The following is a 23,809-nucleotide window of genomic DNA, read 5'->3' on the forward strand; positions in this document are numbered from 1 at the left end:
GGACTGAAGATGTTTGCTTGTGTTCTTTCGTTACTCTCGTTCTCTGTCTGTCTGGCTGGCTGTCTGTCTCTCGCTCTCTGTCTGTCAGTCTGTGTGTTTGTCTGTCTGTCTGTCTCTTTCTGTCTACCTGTCTATGTCTGTCTGTCACAGTGTATCTTTATGCATGTTGTTCCTGTTTGTTACCTCGCTGCTATTTGTACTGGAGAAAATGTTTAAGTGCGGAGTGGATGCGTGTGCAGCAATAGACTTCAGTTAACGTCTTTCCATAGGAAGCAGTATTGGACGGGGTTGTTTATTTATTTATTTATTTATTCAGACTTCTTGCTATAGCGCATATTCTTGAAGCTCTATGCGCTTTACAATAGCACTAAAAACATTCACTCAAACATCCCCACACAAACATATGCATATAATTTGAAATATAGGCGAGAGAGAAAAATTAAAATAGGTCATGTCAGTTGATTAAATCAAGAAATGCAACAGGTATTTAAAAAAAAACAAAAAAAAAAAAACCACCCCGCATTACACACACAGATCAAAACTAGAAAGATGAAACAAATGTTCACACACACACACACACACACACACACACACACACACACACACACACACACACACACACACACACACACACACACGAATGACAAACAATTGAAACACACAGGCTACAACATCACATGATAAAGCAATATTCATCAAACATTTCAAGTAAAAACGTATGTACATCATTACATTTAAGAAATTAAACCTGAAAATGTAAAAATGTACGTATTGTTAAAAAAACACAAAAAACAACAACAAACAAACAAACAAACAAACAAAAACAAAACAATGTGTGTGTGTGTGTGTGTGTGTGTGTTTGGATATGTGTGCGTATATATATATATATATATATATATATATATATATATATATATATATATATATATATATATATATATATACCTGTGTGTGTGTGTGTGTGGTCGATTCCATGTATGTTTAAAACGTACATTGTTGATTTTTTCATGTAATTCATGTAACCCCCGCCTTGGAAATGAAAATAACCATTATACTAAAATTACTTTGGAAAGTTTCATTCAGTTGCACGTTCACCATGTTGGTGTACATGTGTGTAACAAGCAAATAGTGATCACACGCGAATTCTAGTGTAACGACACTCATTTGGTACAAAACGATACATTTTTGTTTGTTTGTTCAACCTTTGAATCAGAAACATTGCAGAACATTTCCAACAAGTCAAATGAGTTGAGCATGTAAGAGCTTATAAATGTACTTTCAAAGAAACACTGAGTTGGGATCCACACTCGAAGTCTTTTAAGAGAATCGTTAAGATCGGAACCATTCGCATCGCATGATGAAACCCTGAATGGACTGGTTAACGGCGCCGCTTGTTTCGTTTAGTTCCCAACGTGCAAGCGCAGCTGCGTGGGTCTTGTGGGTTGTTTGGGGAAACGTTGTTACTTTGTGATGACCAGGGTTGTTTATTCCTCAGCCATGCCTTGCCTGTTTGCAGTGCCCCCCCCCCCCAACTCCCCGAACCCCCACCCCCCACCACCACTGCGTTTAGCAGTGTAGTGACTCAGGTTTCAGATCTGATGTACATTCCAACGCAGACAATGTATTGTCTATATATTTTGTCTGTTTTTTCTTCTCAGATACCACAGTGCCGTGTGTCATGTTGACAGCTCAGCTCAGGGTTTCATAGACCGCATTGTCACATCAACACAACCATCTATCACCCGTTCACTCACCCACCCATTTGTCCACCTTCTCCCAGTCCCCCGTTCACACACGCACTCCAGACTGTCTGTCTGTCTGTCTGTCTGTCTCAGTGTCTCTGTGTGTCTCCCTCCCACTGTCTGTCTGTCTGTCTCTCTCTGTCTCTCTCTGTGTCGCTGCCTATCTGTCTTCCTGCCAGCCAGTCTATTTATGTGACGGTCTCTCTGCCTATCTCTCTGTGTCGCTGTCTGTCTGCCTGCCAGTCTGTCTGTCTGTCTGCCTGTCACACACACACACACACACACACACACATTGTTTTTCATTCAGATTTTCCCGACGAGGTGTTTGACCAGAATGATTGAGAAGCAACACACAGACTGCTGTCAGCTCAACTCCCGTGCAATATGAACAGTGCTCAGTTACGGGGGTCAAAACACAGTCGCATTTCTTGTTTGACTTCACGACGCTGAATTAAAAAAAAAAAAGTTTCTGTTTCTTTACACATGATTATGAAAAAAAAGAAAAATTCTTTTCCGCACTCATTCACGTCTGGTGACAGCGGAATTGCCTGGATCTCTTCTCCGGCCCCAGTCTTCTTGGCTGTATTGTTGACAAGATAGAGCTGTACCTGTGAAAAGGTGCCCCGCTTGTAAATTTCCAGCTGTCTCCACCAGAAGCTTTATATTGGTCACAGAGCGTCCACAGTACTGGCATTCACCCGAAGCAACCGTCGGCATCAAAGAAAGGCACAGTATTTGTACAGCCCCAAATCATTCAGACGCATGTGCCAGCGGTTAAACTGAATAGCTGTCACGAATATGACCCGTTAGAATACCCGAGACCGAAATTGGTAAACCGACATTCATGGGGAGTCTTTTGGTCGCTAGGAAGAAAGGGGGGAGTTTGCGGGTTTTAAACGTATAAAACTTGTGTGAATTGAGGGAGTTTGATGCTACATAGTGTGTTCCAGAAGATGTTAGCTTGCTGCTACAGTGTACACATTTCAGGAGTTCGGTTTAGTGTGGTCTATACGCTTTTTTTGTTTTTGTTTTTTTGTTTTGTTTCTTTTCGTATGTTTGTTGTTGTTGTTTGTTTCTTTTCGTTTGTTTTTATCTTTTTTAAAACATTGATAATGATCACATTTTCTTCAGAAATAATGGATTCGGCTGTTTGTTAAACGTACAGGTTTAGCATTTTTTAGAAGTTATGTTTTCCCCCATGAGTTCATCCTTAAGTTTGTTTTCGTTTAAAAAAAAGAAGTGAATTTAATGACATGTGTGCGTGCGTGCGTGCGAGTGTGTGTGTGTGTGTGTGTGTGTGTGTGTGTGAACGAGCGTGCGTGATTGTGTGTGTGTGTGTGTGTGTGCGCGTGCGTGCGTGCGAACGAGCGTGCGTGCGTGTGTTTGTGTGTGTGTGTGTGTGTGTGCGCGCGCGCGCGTGCTCGCGCACACACATGCGCTTGTTTGAGCTTTCTCCGATTTAACGTCTCTTCACTATCAGTGTTGTGAGTGTATGTAGGCCACGAGGTTGAAGTAACGGTGGTCGCTTTGACAAACAGAACGGGTACAACCTGTAAGTTTGCGACGTTCTTCAAGCCCCTGTGGCTTATTGTCTGCACAATCCGGTTTCGTTACACTTGAAGTCCCCGAGAGCATTCAAGCCAAACCGGCAGCATGTTGTGCTAATAGTAACCTGTGTTGGTACTAGGTGGGGACAGACAGAGAGAGGGCGGGTAGGTGTGTTAAAGATCGGGGCTAACATACAGTACCGGCATTCCACACTGTCGACTTCTGCTCTGTACGTGGCTTCGTTGGATTATCAACGCATGTCGCTATGCTCAGACCAGGTAGGTCACTGTTTATGTCCCTCTTGCCCCCCGCCCCGCTCCCTCTTTGACCGCCCCCGCCCCCACCCCCCGCCCCACTATGTCCTTCTCCAAACCCCTATTCATCGATATCGTAACGTTGCCATTTACAGTCACGGCATTGTCTTGGAAACACAGCAACGACATCGATTGTCTCGAGAAGTCTTTGAACTAGCCTGTTTCTTGTTTTTAAATGCCCCATTCAACGACAAACGCTTCGCGACCTCGCCCCCCCCCCCTATTCCCCCCCCACCCCCCCACCCCCACACACCCTCTCCCCCTCCCCGCTAACCAGCCACTGGCCGCTCCCTGACCCTCTCTGTTTAGTTAGACACAAAGACGCAAACCCGTAATGAGTGTTTTTCTCTAAATAAAATCCTCTTCTTCTAAAGGCCGTCTCAGCGTGCAATCGATTCCGATACATAATGAAGTTGATACGTGTTAGGCTCAGAACAATACGTAAACAGCTATTTTCGTTCTTTTTTGTTGTTGTTGTTGTTGTTGTTGTTGCTGTTGTTATTGTTGAAAATTTGTGCGTGAATTGCAGCTAAAGATATCGAAGAATAATAATTAAAGTTTGCTGTAGACAGAGAATTAAAAAAAAAAAATCAAGTTTATCGAACACAAGGTAGGCAATTCGTTTCGTGATTGACGTTATCTATGACAGACCTCCTTTCCAGTGTTTAGGAGGGCAGACCGAAGGAAGTATTAGCGATATTGGTCATGAAGTGATTGATAGAGTGTTGGAGAGAAGAATGCGTTAGGAGAAAAGAAGTTTGGTATGAAAGGAAGGCACACACACACACACACACACACACACACAGGGGAGAGAGAGAGAGAGAGGAAATATATAAAATGGAAAGAAAAGAACGAAATACAAGAAAAACAATGGTGATCAGCAATTAACGGTTAAACCTGCATAATTTTCGACCGTCACAAGAGAAACCACAGAATGTGTTGCCAATGCCTGAGTTGTTTAGGTCTCTCCGTAGAAGTTTGCGTACAATCATGCATTTTATTAACACGCACTTCGCATTCATCAACAGTCAATATGTCAACCCTTGTACACACACGCGCGCGCGCGCGCGGGTCCGTTTCCTGCGGTCGTTTACATTAGTAAGCTGTACAGGCCAAAGAAAGTGAAAATGGTCTGAACATTCATGACAAAAAATAAACAAAGTAAACTAAGAAAAAAAAAAAGAAGTAAACAATATGAGATATAAATGACCCCCATCCCACATCCTTTATTCCATCCACTTTCAAAGTCACTGTTGTCCAGGCATACTCACAACAGTACTCCGAGTGGTCAGTTACTGGTGATTTTTTCCGTGTGAATATTTGAAGAGAATCATCATGCTTCGTTTTAACAATTGGATATGAATATCAACCATCGGATTTCGAAATGTGTGGGTTTTTTTTAAAATCATTAATTGAAAAAAAAAAAGAATCTACATTGTTAACTTCATATCTGTTGCTGTCGTGTGATGTGGAATGTCAAGTAACCTTTTAGATTTGTGCCTGTTAAAATTATAAAGAAATAAGAGGTACATGAAATGCTATCCAAAACATCGTACGGAACTTTTCGTATATATATATATATGTAAGAAGGAAACTGGCTGTTAAGTAAAGCAACATATTTGAACAAATCATGTTTTTGTAGCACTTTCGTTCTTTCACCTAAGCACTGGTGCAAGCACGGTCAGTGATGAAAAGTGTCTTCACAGCAAACTGGTGACTTTTTGTTATGAAGTCTCCCGTCGGACCGACGGATGAGTAGGCAGGCAGGCTTATCTGTCGGTGTGTGTCCTCATATGGGAGAAGAGGCCGATTCTAGATTCGCAGCACTTCCCACAGATGTTGCAATGAAAAACGTCTCCAGAAGTTGAGCCCTGCTTCCTTCGCTCACGCTTCTCCTTAATGGCCAGCGTTCTCTTGTTTTCAAACGTCTTTATGCCACTAGAGCACAGCATCCTCCAGCGAAAGTGGTCAAGGGCATCAGTTTCCCAGGAATCGATGTCTGTGTCACAGGCTTTGAGGTTTGTCTTCAAGGTGTCATTGAAGCGCTTGCAGGGTCTTCCAAGTTCGCGGTGGCCTTCCCTCAGCTGGCCATACAAGAGCATCTTCGGGATCCTGCTGTCTGGCATTCGGACAACGTGTCCTGTCCAGCGGATCTTTCGTAGGCATCTCTGGTGAAACTGCTCAAGTTGTTGAATGTGACGGCGATACGTCGTCCATGTTTTCAAGGTGGTCAGCACAACAGCTCTGTATGTTTTGATTTTGGTGCTGAGACTGATGCCTTTGTTGTTCCACAGCCTGTTGTTGAGTCTGCCAAAGGCGGAGCTGGCCTTGGCGATGCGCAGCGTCACTTCTGCATCAAGGGCTCCGTTGCTGCATAGGGTGCTGCCCAGGTAGCAAAACTTGTCTACTGACTTGATCTCTGTGTCATCGATCTTGATTGCAGGTAGGGGGAGGCACTGGCGTTCTGTGAGCTAGCTGGTTGGTACATGGACTCGGTCTTGCTGAAGCTGATGGAGTCCAAAACGCCTGCAGGAGGTTGAGAACCTGTCCATAATGAACTGCATGTCCTCATGGGTGTGTGCAGCAAGCGTGCAGTCATCAGCGAAGAGGAACTCTCTCAACAGTGCCTCAAACACCCTGGACCTGGCGTGGAGTCGCCACAAGTTGGAAAGTTTGCCATCTGTGCGAAACTGAATGTAGATGCCCCGGTCACAGTCTTGGAAGGCGTCAATCAGCATGGTAGAGAAGAGAATGGAGAACAGTGTCGGTGCCAGGACGCAGCCCTGCTTCACTCAATTTACCACAGGGAACGGATCCGACATGTCAGTATTTTCCTGTACTCTTGCCTGCATGCCATCGTGGAATGACGCAATCATCTGGATTAGTCTCTCTGGGCAGCCGAGCTTTAGGAGGATCTTCCACAGACCACGGCGGTTCACCGTGTCGAAGGCCCTAGTCAGGTCTACAAAGACCATGTGGAGCTTCTTCTTCTGCTCACGGCACTTCTCTTGCATCTGGCGTACGGCAAACACCATGTCACATGTTCCCCTGCCTGAGTGGAAGCCGCACTGTGCTTCAGGGATGACTGTGTTGGAGACATGGTCAACCAGTCTGTTCAGTATGATGCGGGCGAATATCTTGCCGGCGATGCAGAGGAGAGAGATTCCACGGTGGTTATCGAAGGATGTTTTGTCTCCCTTCCGTTTGTAAATGTGGACAATTGAAGCATCCTTGAAATCCTCGGGGACCTCCCCTCTCACCCAGATAGACTGGAACAGGGCGGTCAGTTTGTCTGTCCGCACCTCGCCTCCAGTAGATGTGAGCCTGGATTCCATCCGCTCCTGGTGCTTTTCCTGACGTCAGCTTCAGGGCCTTCCGGGTCTCAGCCTTGGTGGGAGGGGCAGCTAGCGAGTCACTGACTGGTAGCTGTGGGAGGGCTGTAATTACCTCGTCAGATACGGACGAGTCCCTGTTGAGGAGGGTGTTGAAGTGCTCTGCCCAGCGGGCAAGGATGTCTTTCTTGTCTGTCAGGAGGGTGATCTGGTCCAAGGCTCGGACAGAGGTTGACCCTGTGACTCTCGGTACGTACACAGCTCGTAGACCATCATGGAAGGTCTTCATGTCGTGAGCATCAGCAGCAGACTGAAGCTTTTCGGACTTTCTCTCCCACCAGGTGTTCTTCATCTCACGCAGCCTCTTCTGTACGAGTTGCCTGGTTTGCAAGAACTGGTTCTTCTTCCTCTGGCAGTCTTTATGGGAAATGTGATCCTGATGCCGTATATGCAGTGTATTCAGGAGCGTGGAGATTCCAGAGTCGTTCTCGTCAAACCAGTCTTTGTGGCTCCTCTGTGCAAAGCCGAGTGTGTCAGCTGCTGCTGTGTACACAGCATCTCTAAAGGTTCTCCATACCTCTTCTAATTCAGTCGATGCAGGAATTTCTTGGATAGCTGCTTGGATTTGCTGCTGCCGCACGTCCTTGGTGATAGGGAGGCGATGGATGTTCAGCTTCCTAGGGGGTTTCTGCCTGGCTGGTTGGAGCTTGTGTGCAAGTCTGATGTTCATCGTGCGTACCAGGCGATGGTCCGACCAACAGACTGCTCCTCCCATGCAGCGTGTAATGGAAACATCACCTCTGTCCTTCTGCCGGACAGCCACATAGTCCAGCATGTGCCATTGCTTGGAGCGGGAGTGCATCCATGTGTTCTTGTACTTGTCCGCTTGTTGGAAGAGGGTGTTGGTGATAGTCAGTCCATGTTGCGCGCAGAACGAGAGCAAAAGCAGTCCGTTGGAATTGCACTTGCCAGTGCCGTGCTGTCCTAGGACTTTTGGCCACGAGGAGAAGTCCACGCCGACGCGGGCATTGAAATCCGCAAGGATGATCAGCCTGTCCTTTCTGTCTACCGCTGAAATGGTGCGGCTGAGCTCCTCGTAGAGAGCTTCTTTGATGTAATCAGGGTTGGTCATCATCGGGGCATAGCAGCTGATGATTGTGGAGAAGTGATCCTCGGACAGCTTCAGACGCAGGGGTCATCAGCCTATCGTTTATCCCACGTGGAAGGCTGTCAAGCTGTCATGCAAGTTTGGTTCGTATGGCAAAGCCTACGCCTGAGGTTCTTGGGGTGCCATCTGGCTTCCCAATGCAGTAGAAGGTGTAGCCCCCTCCAACGTCCTCCAGCTGGGTTTCACCGGCAAATCCGTTTTCGCTCAGGGTTGCTATGTCAACCTGGTAGCGATCAAGCATTCTAGCAATGAGCGCTGTGCGCCTTTCTGGTCTGTCGTCTCTGTCTAAAAGGGTGCGAACATTCCAGGCACCCAGAGTCAGGGCATGACTCCTGGTTATTTTCTTCTGCTGTTTTCGACCGCTAGTGTTGGATGTCCAAGTAGGTGCGGTTTCCTACTAGGTACTAGGCGAGACAGGCTTTGTTTTGGGATCCTTTTATCTCCCCTCCCCCATGTGGGGAGAGCAGTGCTGTCCCTAAAAAGGGCTGCTCTGACACTGTGGGAGGATACGGGCGCCGCTTCTGCCCCAGTCTACAGCGGACGACCATCACCCCACAGCCGCCTGCGTGCAGAGTCGTGACTAGGAACTGCCAGCAGCATCCTCTGCCCGTTACCACTTCTCCATCGTCGCAGGGCTTGGGAATGTTGGATGTTGAGGGCTAGCTCGTCGTTCCGACATTAGCCTGGTTGCCTGACCAGCACATGTGACTTTTTTTTTTTTTTTTTTTTTTTTTTTTTTTTTTTTAATTAGTAGAGAGTTGTGCAGTCCCTTCCCCACTCTCTCGCCTACCGACGCTCACAGTCCCAAAGGTGCAGATACTGCCACGTGTAGGACGGCCTCGACAGGTGCAGGTTTTTTCTTCGGAGTTCCGTCTCCCAGGAGGACTTCCAGCTAAGGATAAGAGCTCTCCCTGCCCTTTGGTCATCCTCTTCCGCCTTCACAGCCGTTGGGAAAGGTTTCCTCCTCTGCCTGGTCCGTTGTTGGGAGTCTTCACATGCGGCAGGTAGTACTGGGTTACATGGTACCAGTAGCAAGGGCTATGCCCCTGACCTGACACACTGACTTTTTGTAAATCGCCAAGAAACACCCAGTATTCACTTATTTTGCTCGTCATCCTACCACTGGGTTCATGTGATTTGATAAATGCGAAACAGTTTTGTTTTGATTGCTGTTTCTTTGGACAGAACAAAATTGAAGTGAAATAATCAAATGTGAAATTCTGAGCTGAATCGAATCGGATCAGTTCACACTGCGCTGTCGCAATGATGTAAAGGAAACTGCTTAAGTCAAAGACTGATATAAGAAACCGTTCCGTGCTTTTTTTTTTTTCTTCTCTCGCCCATGCTAGTGAATAGTGAATGGGACAGGCAGGGGAGTAGGAGAGAACCCTAAATATTACTGATTTGTTAAAAATAAAAGAAAGATAAGAAAAAGCTTCCCCCGAACCAATGAAGAAGGTGGGTGCATCGTGTGATGTGATGTGCATGTGCATGCCAGTGGAGGGGGCAGACAGACGGGTTCGGGTGGATCCTGACGGCACTTTGCACCTGCCTGCCGGGTGCGACCTGCTGACACATCTGTACGCCAACCACGGGGTTCGGGTGCGCCTGGTCCGGCGTCCTCCTCCCCCGAAGAGAGAGAAGATCCCCACCGTCAGGCAGCTCATTGACCACCTGTCCCACAAGCACCAGCTCCTCTTGTCCTCCGACACAGACCTGGCCTCCAAAAGGTGAGTCGGTTCTCTACCTACCTACCTACCTGCCTACCTGCCTAACAAGGTCAGAGAGACAACGTCCACGTTTCGGCCTGCACTGCAACTGGTGGGAGGTGATGCTGAAACAGAAATCGTGTCTGTTGATGTCATACACAACACACACACACACACACACACACACACACACACACACTACCTCCTCCGCCTCGTCCCTACCCTTGGTTTTGTTGATGTTCATCAGGAGTCACAGGTGAGCCATGAAGCAAGCCTTTGCATCTGGCTATGTAATGCGCCTGGAGGTCTGATTGACTTTGGATATACTTTATAAGAAAATGCATTATCATGAAAATTATCATATTGCATTTTAGATGCATTCTCAGGTGATTTTTATATTACACATTTCCATATTCGGAAAGTAATAAAATTCAAGGAGAATAATGTCCCACCTCGGGATATCGGGAGACTATGTTTTGTCAGCTTACCTGGACTTTATTGCATGTTATTTCACAATGTGTTGTCTTTTTTTTATCCGTTGCCCATGTGTCTGTATGTATGTATTTATGTGTGTGTGTTTGCGTGCGTGCGTGTGTGCGTGCATGTATGTATGTATATATGTGTCTGTGTGTGTTTGGTAAATCTTAAAAGAAAATTTCTCTGGAAATACTTTGTTGACGCCAAATTAGCTCAGAATAAAGTTCTTTTCACGCCTTCTAGTTACAAAGAAAATGCACCTTTGTGATGGGTACAATAATTTTTCAATAAGCAAAACATATCTCCACGGTCATTTTACTACATCATTTTTATCATAAAACTGGAAAGAAACTTGGAGAACGTGTCCGGTTCGCTGATCATAATTTTCTCGAAATAATTGGACACGTCCGGAGTGATTATCGAGTCTACTGCACCCGTAAATGTGTTTGGCGATTTCGTTGCAAATCATCGAAGTACTAACATTAACCAGTGCAATGTGTGTGGAAATCCAGCCGAGTGGAGAAGTAATGCTTTAATGATTACACGCGCGCGCGCGCTCGCACACACACACACACACACACACACACACACACACACACACACACACACACACACACACACACATTTGTTTTTTTGTTTGTTGTTTTTTAATTATACAAATTGTATGTGCGCGCTCTTGTGAGCGTGCATGTGGGGTGGGTGGGCTTGAGGTTGGGGTGGGTGGGGGGGCTTGTGTGTGCGTACAAACGTACTTATTAGCATGCTTGCACGATTTATGTTGTATTGAAAAACGGAGAAAAAAGAAAAAAGAAAATGATACACGTTAACCATTCATATATTTAGAACATTTCTTTGTGGTTACTATCCGTCTCATCTATTATTATTATCATTCAATGGCATGGTTTCTTCATGCTTTTGAATGTGCTTCTTTTTGTGTGACTGTCTTGTAGACGTCTTTTTACCGCGTGTGCATTTTCCTGTTTGTGAACAATAGATCTGCTGTATTACATATTCTGCATCGGATAAAGTAAATGAAAAGATGGAGAGACAGGAAGCGTTAACGCTTGCACTTCTCCACAACTCGCTGTCAGAGTTCGAATGTCGCCAGAACAATACACAACGGGCTAAGTCCAAAGTCATGGGCCCACTGGTTACCCTTGACAGTCTGCCCGCATTGTTGACCGTTTGTCCCTTCTCCGTCTCTGTGTCTCATTACCTCATGAACTCTTTTACTTTTTGGCTGGGGCGTTAATGGTATGGTGAATAGCACCATCAAGTTTCTATTTACAGCCAGTTTTTGTTGTAACTGTGTGGGGATCGACGCATTTTCAGGGCATTGATGACCTGTTGTCAGTCAAACGTGTTTGGTTCGTTTGTGTGGAGCTAGAGAGGGAGGGTGGCAATACAGATAATAAAATTGAACAATGACTTTTGTACACACCTGTTATCTCTTCTCCCATTTTTGTAATATATATACTTCTGACAAGCGCACACATGAACACTGACATATACACACCTTTACCTAAACCTACATACTCACAACATCTGTTTGGACCAGGACAGAAACAGTTCTTTCAGAAACGTGATATAAAGCCAGCGAGGCGTGGAGAAGTAGCAAATGAAGTTTTTTGCGGCACCGTTGTGGATTAAATTCCCAGAGAACTGAAAACGTTTGATTTGCAAGGGAGGATGTTTAACCCAAAGTTTACACAGGCCGTTGCCAGGGGTTACCGAGATGGTGAATGCCGAGCGCCCTAGTGTCGGACTGAGGACAGTGACGATTTTAAAGAGGGGTTAACACCTCATGCAAGAGCCTTCAGCCCTTTTTCAAACGGCCACTATTGTTCATACAGAGGGGTGTACCGAACCGAAAAAGCGAAGATCACATAGCGCTTGCTGCCAACAGACGACTAACGACTAACTATTCAGCTCACTGGAAAGCATGGAGCGCGAGACTGGAAGCACCTTTCGTGTCTGTTCACGTTGTCATCTGGGACCAGTGTTTTGCAAAGCCAGTCCTCTGGACTTCACAGTTTCGCTTTTCAACTAGATCACTGACGTGTGGTATACCACCCCTTCCACACGTACACATGATGTAGACATAGTGAGCAGAGAAATGGTCAGCGAAAGGAAGTGCTGTGAAGTGTTGTAAGTTCCCATCGCACAGTGTTACTCCGCTTAGAAGTGGAATCATACAAGAAGTGAATGAGGTGGATTTATGTGTTCAGTGACATCAGAAAAAGGCCTATGTGTGGAGAATATATTTTTTTAGCATTTCATGATGGTAGTAGAAAAAATCTTCTTTTTTTAAACACTTATTTTCTTCTTCTTCTGACTGGCTTATTGTCCATTCACCACAAGTTGATTTAGACAGATGTTGTTTAATTCATGCTTATTCGAAAAATATGGACGAGTCAGCTTATAACCAAGCGCTTCCTTGATTTTTTAAAGATTTTATTTACTTGATAGGACAACGATTGTGATGAGCTCGGTCTGTTACAGCATATTGAGCTGTAATTATCACCTTACAAAACAACTGTCGCTAATAAAACAATGGATATATGTATACATTTTTAGCGTTTTGCTTCAGTGATTTTTATGAAGGAAATTATTTTTTTTTCTTAATAAAAAAAGCCTGTTCGTGTTACTAATAAAACTATGGATATACACATTTTAGCACTTTTCTTCAATCATTTTTATAACGGAATTTATCATACAAATCAATCATGCAAGATTCAGTGACAGGACACTCTTGTTTTCACCCTAGGAAGAACCTGATAAAACGTTTCAAACTTATATTTCATATTTGAAAAAAAAAAAAAAAAAAAAAAAAAAGAAGAAGAAGAAGAAGATAGCATCCGAAGATAGAAAACTCCAAACCATACCCGAAAAAGAAGTGCATGGGCTTGAAAACTATGTCGCCTGTTTGTTTTTGTTTTCCCTGGAGATTTTCTTTCGGACCGTGCTTGAAAACAAGACCGTGACGTGGCTAAAAGAGCCGGTTCCCGTTTGTGTCACCATTGTCCTTCAGTGAGCGGTTCCTGAAACAACACGGCCACAAAGCCCCAAGTCTGTCATGGTACCAGAGCGTCACTCCACCCATTCTCTCCCTCCGCTCAACTTTTCCTACGGGAACCGCGGTCCGGTGGGGCTGGCGAAGTCCGGCAGCAACGAATATCACCCGCTGGTCGACAGTCGCAGAATTCGCCTTCAGCTGCAGCGGAATCATCGTCATCAGACTTTGCCTGTGCTTGTCGGGATTAGGTGGGTCACCGACATGTATCAACCCGCTGTCTGTCCATTATAAGGGAGTGAAATATCAGTAATAAGAAAATAAGTATCAGCAATGATTTCTATGGAAGCTGTCCGTGGACGGACTTTTCGAATTCATTTTCTATTATTCCTATCGGAGTGGCAGCTCAGGTTTAAAAGCCTTCGAAAGCTTCCGCAATGTGTGTCATAAAACTAATGCTACATGAACGATTTATGGCCCAGTTTGGGCCCCGTCTTTTGTGAAACGTTTGAGCAGACTGTTGATTTCTGACCGTATACAAATAAATCAGATATTACTAATCGTCATAGTTTCAAAGGAACTTCCATTCTCCAAACAATTTGTTGGAGCGAGAATAAAGTGGTAGATATTTTAGGGTTGCATCATTCCATAGCGGTACAGCACGGAAGCAGATTAAAAAACCCGATAAATGAATAAAATAAAATAAATTAACAAACAATCATGCTTATTATGTATATTCTAGGCTACAACTGATATTTGTGTACAAACGATAAAAAAATAACAAGATATTACCAAGAAAACGTCATGTTTATGAAACTATCTGCAAGGATGTCACATGAAAACAAACATGTACAAGCCTACCCAGATTCCCCCAAAATGTTATTAATTTTGTAGTTTTTGTCTCGTGACAACTGCTGTCACATGGACACAAAAGAAGAAAAGTTTCTTCATATAATGGCTCAGTGTTTCATATTGTACGTGTGTCTGCAGTTCCTTTTGTCATTCACACTTTTGTCTTCTAATTTCTGCTAGATAATATCGATGAGGTATATCACTGGCAAATCTGTTGTTGTTGAAAATGTCTATTGTATATCAACTTTCGTCCTTACTGTGCGCAGTGAAGATGGAGAACGAATCCGACTGCCTGCGTTTTGGGGATTGTGCTGTTCTGGGCCATTCATTACTGCCGCTGTATGATGGGTTTTAATGTATCTGTCTGTAGTCTGTTTCAAGCACTCGGTATTTTTCTGTCAGAAATTTCTCAGGATCAAAGGATGACATTCCTTGACACAGATATACTGACTGGACAAACAAATGTCCGTACATGTCTCAGTGACTAGCATAACACAGTATGGCAACAGTGTCGATTGTCATCGGTGACAGAAGCATGCAAAGCCAGAAATCACAGGAAGATAACAGCGTCGTACGGTTTGCTGGCAAGAGTGAATCCAGTCTCGGCCAGGCATTTACATGGGGAAAGACATTGCGAAGACGTACAGTGTAGACATATTTTGTGTGTATCACTCTGTGGGGATGGGAGAGGGGATGTGTGTGTGTGTGTTTGGGGGAGGGGGGGACGGGAGAGGGGACGGGGGGTGGGGGGTGGGGGGCGGCTTGGGGAGGGGGTGACAAGGGGAGAGAGAAAGACAAGAGAAGACAGGACAATGGTTTATTTGTTAGGCCTCCGGCCCATAACAGAGGAGTGGACCACTAACAAAACGATCACATAATGAATGGAATAGCGTGAATAATATATCAGTGCGCATATGACTTGCAAGCTCACACACACACACACACACACACACACACACACACACACACACACACACACACACACACACACACACACACACAGATCAACATGATATGGACAGGGGAGTGAGAGAAAAGATGAAGGGTGTGGTGAGAGAAAGAGAAAGAATGAGGGAGAGAGAGATAGAGAGGAAGAAAAAGAAGAAGAAGAAACAGGGAACGGGCGTGGAAACAACCATTTCGTAAAGATGACAAAAGACGGGTAAATAATTTTCGCCGAAGGAGAATCGTTTGAATTATATACTATAGCCAGACTTTGACTGGCTCGGCAGTTCTGACACTTAGAAGATGTCTGGTGTCCGTTATCGTCCCACTCCTCATCGAACAAGTCTTTCCCTCCAACAATGCACCGTCATGTTGTGATATATATACTTTCCTCACGCGACTGTCCGTGTGTCCTGCCTGTAAATCTTGCCAGCGGAGTTATACGAAAAGGGTTATGTGAGTGTATGAGAGGAACTTGCGTCAGTCACCTTGGACAAGTGTTATATGTATATATATATATATATATATATTTTTTTTTTCTATTTGTCGGAGTGTTTGTCTGTCGGTCCCCCTCTCTCAGTTTCTCTCTCTCTCTCTCTCTCTGTCTGCCTGTTTTTGTCTCCATATCTCTTTTTCCCTTTTCCCCCTTTCCCCTTTTCTTTATTTCCTGCTACCCTTCTTTCCATCTTTCTTTCTTCTTTTTTTTTTTTTATACCACCGAAACCGGCTGTGTTGAATCTTAATTTGTGCTTGGCTGTAATTCTCTCTCTCTCTGTCTCTCATCTCTCCCACTCTCTCTCACGCGAGTGTGACACGCACACACACACACACACACACACACACACACACACACACACACACACACACACACACACAACACCCCCTTCCTCAACACCAGCGCTCGCATACACAGAAAATGTGATACCGTATTCTAATTGACTCAAATTTGCAAAATGATTCAATAAAATCACAAACCTTGGCTTTCCAGTTTGAATTGATGACATTCTACAAGCTATCTTTTGACACTTTTATTTCCACAATACAGAGTCGTGTCCCAGTTCCTAAAATTTCAGGATACTTTTTTAATGTGGACATTTTTTGAAACATTGATTGATTGAAATCTGATAATTTTTCATCCGTCTGTCTCTCTGTCTCTGCCTCTCTCCGCTTGTTCGGCCGCTTTCTGTTTGTCTCTATTCATATCAGTCTGTCTCTCTCGGTCTCTGTATTTCTGTTTATCTTTTCCTCTGTTTCCTTTTCCACTTTTTCTGTGTTTGTTTTCGAGGGATGAATGAATAATGGAATATGTACTTAAAAAGTTACCTTCACAGAAGTTGATTGATTGTATGTGCTTAATAAGTTACCTTCACAGAAGTTGATTGATTGTATGTGCTTAATTAGTTACCTTCTCAGAAGTTGATTGATTGTATGTGCTTAATAAGTTACCTTCTCAGAAGTTGATTGATTGTATGTGCTTAATAGTTACCTTCTCAGAAGTTGATTGATTGTATGTGCTTAATAAGTTACCTTCTCAGAAGTTGATTGATTGTATGTGCTTAATAAGTTACCTTCACAAAAACTGATTGATTCACTCATTCATTCTCTTTTCTCTCTTCCTTTGAATTGGAAATGCCATATGACATGGCCACAAGTTAGGGCTTCCAACAATCACACCGTCACAGTGTGACTTTGCGCAAGTTAATCAGACGGTCATATCAGGCCAGATCACATGGCCCAGGCTGGATAGGGTCTGCCCACGCTGACATTCACAGCAGTGTTTCACAGTCATTACCCCTCGTAGGGTAAAGAACATAATGATAGCCCTGTTGTGCCAGTGGACAGAAAGGAGATGTTATCAGGGACTTCGTCGGAGATTGCCCTGCCTTGTAGTCAGTTGGACCCTGGACTGTGTTGAGAGGTAGATGTTTTTCCCTTGTGACAGTGAAGTGTGAACGAATTGGGTTGTATGTATTGTAAACAGCTGGACAACTCAGTAAAAGATACCCGTTGCCGATTTTCTGTCTACATTTTGTTTGTTGTTTTTTGTTGTTGTCTGCCTGCCAACCTAATCAACAAACACTCCTATCTCCCGGCCTACCTGCCTTCTACCATGAAAAAAAAAACCCAACAACTTTTCGAAATGCATACTTTAGTATTTTGAAAGGACACTGAAAAAAACCCAACAACAAAAAAACCCGACTACATTGCACAAAGAACTACGATGTCATGAAGTATGATGATACAAAAGGATATCCATAAATCATCACATATATGGCAACCAGCCAAATAACTCAAAATGTATCACCACCGAAATGTGTATTATTGAAACACTTACAGACAAAACATCAAAGAACTTTTTCTTTACAAAGCTTCTGCCTACCTACGTACTTATTGATAAATCTAAAACTAACCTCTTTGCCTATCCACCTGTAGATTTACCTGCCTGTCGAGTGCACTGGGATTTCGTTTCCTCTTCTTCTTCTCCTCCTTGACCTCCTGCACTTCCATCTCATTCTTTCTGTTCTTCTTCTTCTTATCTTATAAAGTAGCTTGAAGTTTAACAGGGGACGATCGCGAGAGGACTGAAGGAATCGGCCAGTACTCATGGCCCTGATGAGATCATTACTCGAGCATGCCTGTGTAACAGTACTAGTAATAGCATTTACATGGCGCTGAATCTTGTTCAGACACCTGCCATTCACACGCATATATAATACTGATTCGTAGGGATGAAAAAAGAAAAAAAGAAACTATGATCATAAACACCTGCTGGAGAAAAGCTCACGGTCAGAATCGGGTGTGGGAGTGGGGATGGGAGGGGATGGGAGAGAGGAAGGGGGTTTGGAAGAGGAGTGTAAGGTTCTGACGAAGCGAAAGAGGCAGCTCGTTACAATGAAACGGGCCAGAGAAAAGAGCGGCGGTTGATTGTGGGCTGTTTCAATCCGGGAATGCAGACACAGAGTGGATCTGAAGCTGACCTGTAGAGAGCAAGATGGGTTGTAGAAGTGAAGGCAGTCACATTGATAGGATGGAATCGGGACCGATTCGCTTATGCATTGATAACACAGATAGGACTGGTTTTGTACTTCATTCTGTGCGAGACATGGAGCTGGGGGAACTCGAACTCGAAAGGTTTCATCAGTATAGGTCATGGCCCCTTCTGAAGGGGGTACAGTAAACATGAATAATTCACACGAATTTCAGAGTATATGAATAATTCACACGTTTCAGAATAGCTCATTTAAAGAGTAATATACTGACAGCATTACGAAAGCACATCGTCAGCAGTAAGTTTATTCAGCCAAGCACGAATTTCTCTTCTTGAGATGATAAAGTATTCGATATCTGTATATGTATCTGATGCGTCAATTAAAGGCTTTGTATAAATGCATGCACACAGTCCTTACTATTGGCTCACTTTGAGTTGCCATAAACAAAGCAGAGGGAGCCAGGGCAGAGACTGCGAGAGAGGAGTGACGTGCTCTGAATTTCTCTTTCTGAAGACGAGTCGAGCGGCAGAGTTGTGTATGCGTTTAAGGCCAATGGATGGAGAGAAATACGGTTGTCGAGACGGGAGAGAATGAGAGAAGAGACAAGTTTAAACAGATGAGTTGTGAACAAGTATTTCCAACTAGAACTGGTGCGCCGTAATTGTCAGTGACAGGATTGACAGGTCTGATTAATAGATTTCTAACTAGAACTCATGCGCCGTAACTATCAGTGGCAGGATTCACAGGTCTGATCGATGGATTGCTGCATAAACAGTGCTTTGTCAAGAGTGTCACCAAATTTCTTTGTGTGAGCACTGGCAGAGTAGAAGCTGTTCAGTGCCGCGTGACGCGCTTTTGTCCTTTTCATCCTCAAACATGCACGGCACCACTGCCTTTGCAACAAACAGCTTTTGACCGCTCGGCGAAGCGGAAGAGCTGGAGATGCCTGTCTACCTGTCAATAACCTTCATAAAAGCATAATAATTGGCATTACAATCTGCAGCCTATACCAGTGATTCAGCAAAATTACACTCCACAAAAGCAGCCATTTCCTTCTGTTATAGTGATGGTTTTTCTGTCAGTGCAAGCTTGATGGCTCGGACTGTTGTGCTTCTCTCTCTCTCTCTCTCTCTCTCTCTCTCTCTCTCTCTCTCTTATTGTGTGTGTGTGTGTGTGTGTGTGTGTGTGTGTGTGTGTGTGTGTGTGTGTGTGAGAGAGAGCTGGTCTGCCTGTCTGTCAGTCTGTCTCATGCTCTCTCGTTCTTCTCGTTCCTTCATCATATGTAAAGAGAGAGAGAGAGAGAGAACAACAACAACAACAAGAAATATTGTTTGTCTCGAGGTGTTGAGAAATAAGATTATTTGCAGATATCGAAGAATTATCTGCAGTCCTGTTTGGGTGGATGATCTTGGCAGGTAAAACACACAACACACAATGGCGTTTTTCGGACAGGTTCATATGGAACTCAAATGAGTTATACTTGGTCATATTACTTGGACTTGGTTCCCCAATCTGCTTTTATCCCAAGAGAGAGAGAGAGAGAGAGGTATAACAGATGATGCATTTGAAATTCCATTATTGAAAATGCAGTTGGATTTCAAAGCCAAGGTATGTTAGCAGTACATGAAATATTGATATTCCTGTCGAGTTTTGTTTCAACAACAAAGAACAATAACCGTGGTGTGCGTGCGAGCGCGCGCGCGTTTGTGTTTATGTGTGTGTGTGTGTGTGTGTGAGAGAGAGAGAGAAAGAGAGAGAGAGAGAGAGAGAGAGAATATAATAGATAATGCATTCGAATTCCCATGATTGAAAATGCAGTTGAATTTCAAAACCAAGGTATGTCAATAGTACATTGAAATAATGATATTCCTGTGAGTTTTGTTTCAACGACAAAGAACAAGAACCGTTGTGCGCGCACGGGCGCGCGCGCGTGTGTGTTTGTGTGTGAGAGTGTATATTAGAGAGAGAGTATATAACCGATAATACATGTGGGATTTCATCCTAGAAGAAATAGTTGAATTTCAAAGCCGTGAGACGACAACAATAGAACCATGAAATATTGATATTCCTGTCAACGTTTGTTTCAACGACAAAAAGAACCAGCTTGAACCGTTGTGGTGCTGGGTCCGCTGGTGGATTGATTGTGTACCTGGCTAAGCCAGAATAACAGGGGGAATATTTTTCTTGCAACCAGGCCCTTGTGTCAACAGAATTTTCCTTCTAGCAACTTTCTGTACCTGCTATGCACAATTATTGCCTGCTAATCTGATTTCATTGTTTGTCGATGGGTTACCTGGTCGTTCTGGTGCTGGAGTCCCGGCTCCATACCTGTAGCCTGGTGTGGTGGCTAAGGAAGGCTGGAAACGGACAAAGAAGCAAAACGTGCAAAATAATTAACACCCGCGTGCGCAAAAACCGTTCGCTGACGGGTTGTCTGTAGTCATTCTGTGGGTTTGCGGGAGCGTGAGGAACGCCCACACAGCGGACTGACGAACCAATCAATCTCCGGGGATGGAAAAAGAAAGAAAATAGTAGTCTCTGGGTCTTCCACGATCTCCGTCAACTGATCACTTTCCCTGATCCCCCGGCCTGTGGAAGAGAAAACAATAGAGTCGGACGTGTCCTGACCGGGGCAATCGGATGGCTTTAGTGGCTTTTGGTGACTGGCAACTGGAGCGGTACTGGGGACACTGTGTGGCGGAATGTTCCCTGACGACTGACGCCCGCGTGATGGGGCAATCGATAGAAGATCAAGCATTGGACAATTATGGAGCTTTCCAAACAGCAACAGCGTTCTGTCGATTCCCATTGTCCACCCGCTCCACCAGACGTATCACAGTCAATCAGTTCCCCTGACTGCCTTCTTATGTCGACTGTGTGTTGAATTATGTTATCAAATCATTATCCTGTGCCTGGATTTTTTTCCAGTGTTTGAAATAAGTTTTCGTGTTTGAAACTGGAACGTCGAAATGTTAAATCTCGCCCTTCTTGGAAGTTAATTCATGGGTTGGTATTGCTTGTAACCATTCTGAACGTGTCTCCTGCATTCGGTTCGACTATCAGTTCGTCTTTTTGTTGCATGAGTCAACAAGAACACTGATTTGAAAAAAAAAAGTTTATTCAGTTGATTTGTAAAGATTAAAAAATGATATCGATTACGTTCTTCCATCTGGACCTTTGGCTTTGTCAGCTTGTGACGTGTATTTAATATTATTGAGTATCAAAGCTTTAGGTTATAAGTGACAGTGAAATTTCAGTTGGCGTTAACAATTATTGGTACACATGTAAGGTCGTATGACAGCATTTGAGATCATTTCAGTTAGCGATAACAGTGGATAGAACACATTCGACTTTATGACAAGCTGAAGCTAATAGTTTTACAGACAAGAAACAAATTAGTAAACTATATTCCAGCTTTATAACAGGCTGTGATGACTATTTCAAGTAGCCATAGAAGACATTTCAGACTGTATAAAAAGTGGCAATGAATAATTAGCAGTGATTACTAACATATAATTCAAATACTATCTTATAGCAAGTGGCAGTGAATAAGTAAAGGCAACTAATGATTTCGAAAAGGCATTTGAAATTTATGACGAGTGGTTGTGATTTATTAGTTTGCGATAACATTTGATAGAGTACATTTCAGATTCATGGTAAGTGGTACTTAATAATCAGCAATGACAATGGATATTTCAGGTTTTACGACAAGCAGAAGTAGTAGTGAACAATTGAAAAGTGGTAATATTTGGTAGAATTTTTTTAAGATTTTGTGTCAAGCGGGAGTTAATAGTTCAGCTACCAATGTTTGGTGGTTTTGGACCTATCATCTATATTTGCAAGTGGTTGTACGTGTTTTCAACGGTTGTTTACGACAGCAGTGAAAGTTTATCGGCACTTAAAATTTTCTTCTGTTAGCAACATGTAATGACAACACATAGTGATTTTCTTCTCTAATAGCGATGGATTCAAATGAACATTTCATTTAATCGTGACAAATAAATGGAACATTTCTGCTATGGGAAAGAAAATGGTAGTTAACATTTTCAGTGATTATTCCGCGAGAAGTGAGGAGAAATTAGGAAAGAAACGTGTAACAAAAAATTCACACACACACACTGACACACACACACACACACACACACACACACACACACACACACATACACACACCAGAGAGTCTCGAATGGCTTAAAGTTAACCAATCCATGGAAAGAAAAAAAACACAAGACAACGTTCACCCGGATATGTCCATGGGTGAGGGAATACATGTATCTGCACTCTTTGCGCCTTGTGCTGAGCGAATTTACGTATGTCCTGATTGTCAGTAGAAGGCAACTATGAACGGACCTTTGGCACCAAATGACGTGTCACCATGTCCACATTGTGAACAGACAGTTGTGCTAACAGACTGCTTTGCGAACAGACAGTCGGTTGACAGAAAACACTTCACCATTTAATGGCTTACACTGAATGGAGTGAAAAGATTTTCACTGCTCTCTGAGATGTAATAAAACGTCGCCAGCATTTAGAAGGCTACGAGCGTTTTTATGTATGCGCGTGGAATATAAAAACATACCCGACCAATCTGTCTGTGCGCATGTTGCAAAATCCGAAAGGAGTGTTTGAAGCGTGAGATTCCTATACAGCTTGTGATCCACCCTTCCTGTCAGTTCGTCACCATTCCTCCACGCCGGGTGCCCAGCATTCACACCCCGAGACAGCCATCCACAGGGGACAGCCTGAGCGCGGCGGATTTCACTTTCTGGAGTGTATGGAAGAGACAGGCCGGCTCCATGACTTCGCCCTCTGTTCTCACAGACACGGGGCCCAGCGGGCTAGGAACTCCGACGTCGCTGGTGCCAGTCTCTCCCTCCCCCGGCTTCCGCACTCCACGGGGGGTGGGGGTCGGGGTGGGAGAGGAGAAGCACCATGGCGCCGCCCACCGCTGCAACAGCATGCCCTCCTTCCCAGCCTACGTGTCCAAGTTCCGCAGCAAGATGGTCGAGATCCGCTCCAGCTTCCGATCGACAGCGCGTTTGGGACTGTACAACCAGTACTGGATACCCCCTTACTATCCACCCAAGTAAGTTAAAAAAAAAAAAATCTTCTCAGTAATCCATCCATACTGTTGGTTACTTCGGGCGGTTTGTGTATTTCAGATATTTAGTGGGCACTGATATTTTTTGCTGCTACGCTAATGCTATTGCTGCTGTTGCTGCTACTGCTGCTGCTGCCACCATCACCACCACCACCGCCACCACAAGTACGGCTGCAGCTGCGAAGCGCAAGCATTTTGTTGTCATTTTTTGTCGTTCAGGAGAATTAGTGTGTTCGTTACGCTTTAGTTGTTATATTCGATAGCTCTGGGGTGGCCCCTATGGTCAGTGGGCCGTAAATAAGCAGTGTCACTGACTGGCCAACAACACATATGCTGCTGAGCTTCTTAATATTCTTTCTATGAACTTGTACTGTCATTGACATGGCTGTCGTATTGTCATAGCGGTTATCAGTACTACTGGAGGGAGGGAAGGGAAATAGTTCACAGGAAGTTATGTCCCGTTTGACATAACGGTATGGAAGAGAAGACAGGGGGCTTTGCCACGGGGAAAAGAAATATAACGATCACTGACGGCAGGGACCCTACCTGCAGGCCAAAACAACGACATGGAAAAGAAATATAAAGATCACTGACGGCAGGGACCCTACCTGCAGGCCA

General features: G+C 44.2%; 1 protein-coding gene across 1 annotated transcript in view; it reads left to right on the forward strand.

The window, feature by feature from the left end:
* Nucleotides 1-3,273: 3,273 nt before the first annotated feature.
* The window catches only part of LOC143294740 (uncharacterized), a 66,071-nt gene continuing 45,535 nt past the window's right edge, over nt 3,274-23,809 (forward strand). Inside the window, exons 1-2 of the mRNA XM_076606197.1 lie at nt 3,274-3,568; nt 9,603-9,834. Coding sequence (XP_076462312.1) covers nt 3,556-3,568; nt 9,603-9,834 — 245 coding nt within the window. The 5' untranslated portion in view covers nt 3,274-3,555. The remainder of the gene's footprint in view (nt 3,569-9,602; nt 9,835-23,809) is intronic.

The sequence above is a fragment of the Babylonia areolata genome, chromosome 20 (assembly GCF_041734735.1).
Source record: "Babylonia areolata isolate BAREFJ2019XMU chromosome 20, ASM4173473v1, whole genome shotgun sequence".
NCBI classification, from domain to species: Eukaryota; Metazoa; Mollusca; class Gastropoda; order Neogastropoda; family Buccinidae; genus Babylonia; species Babylonia areolata.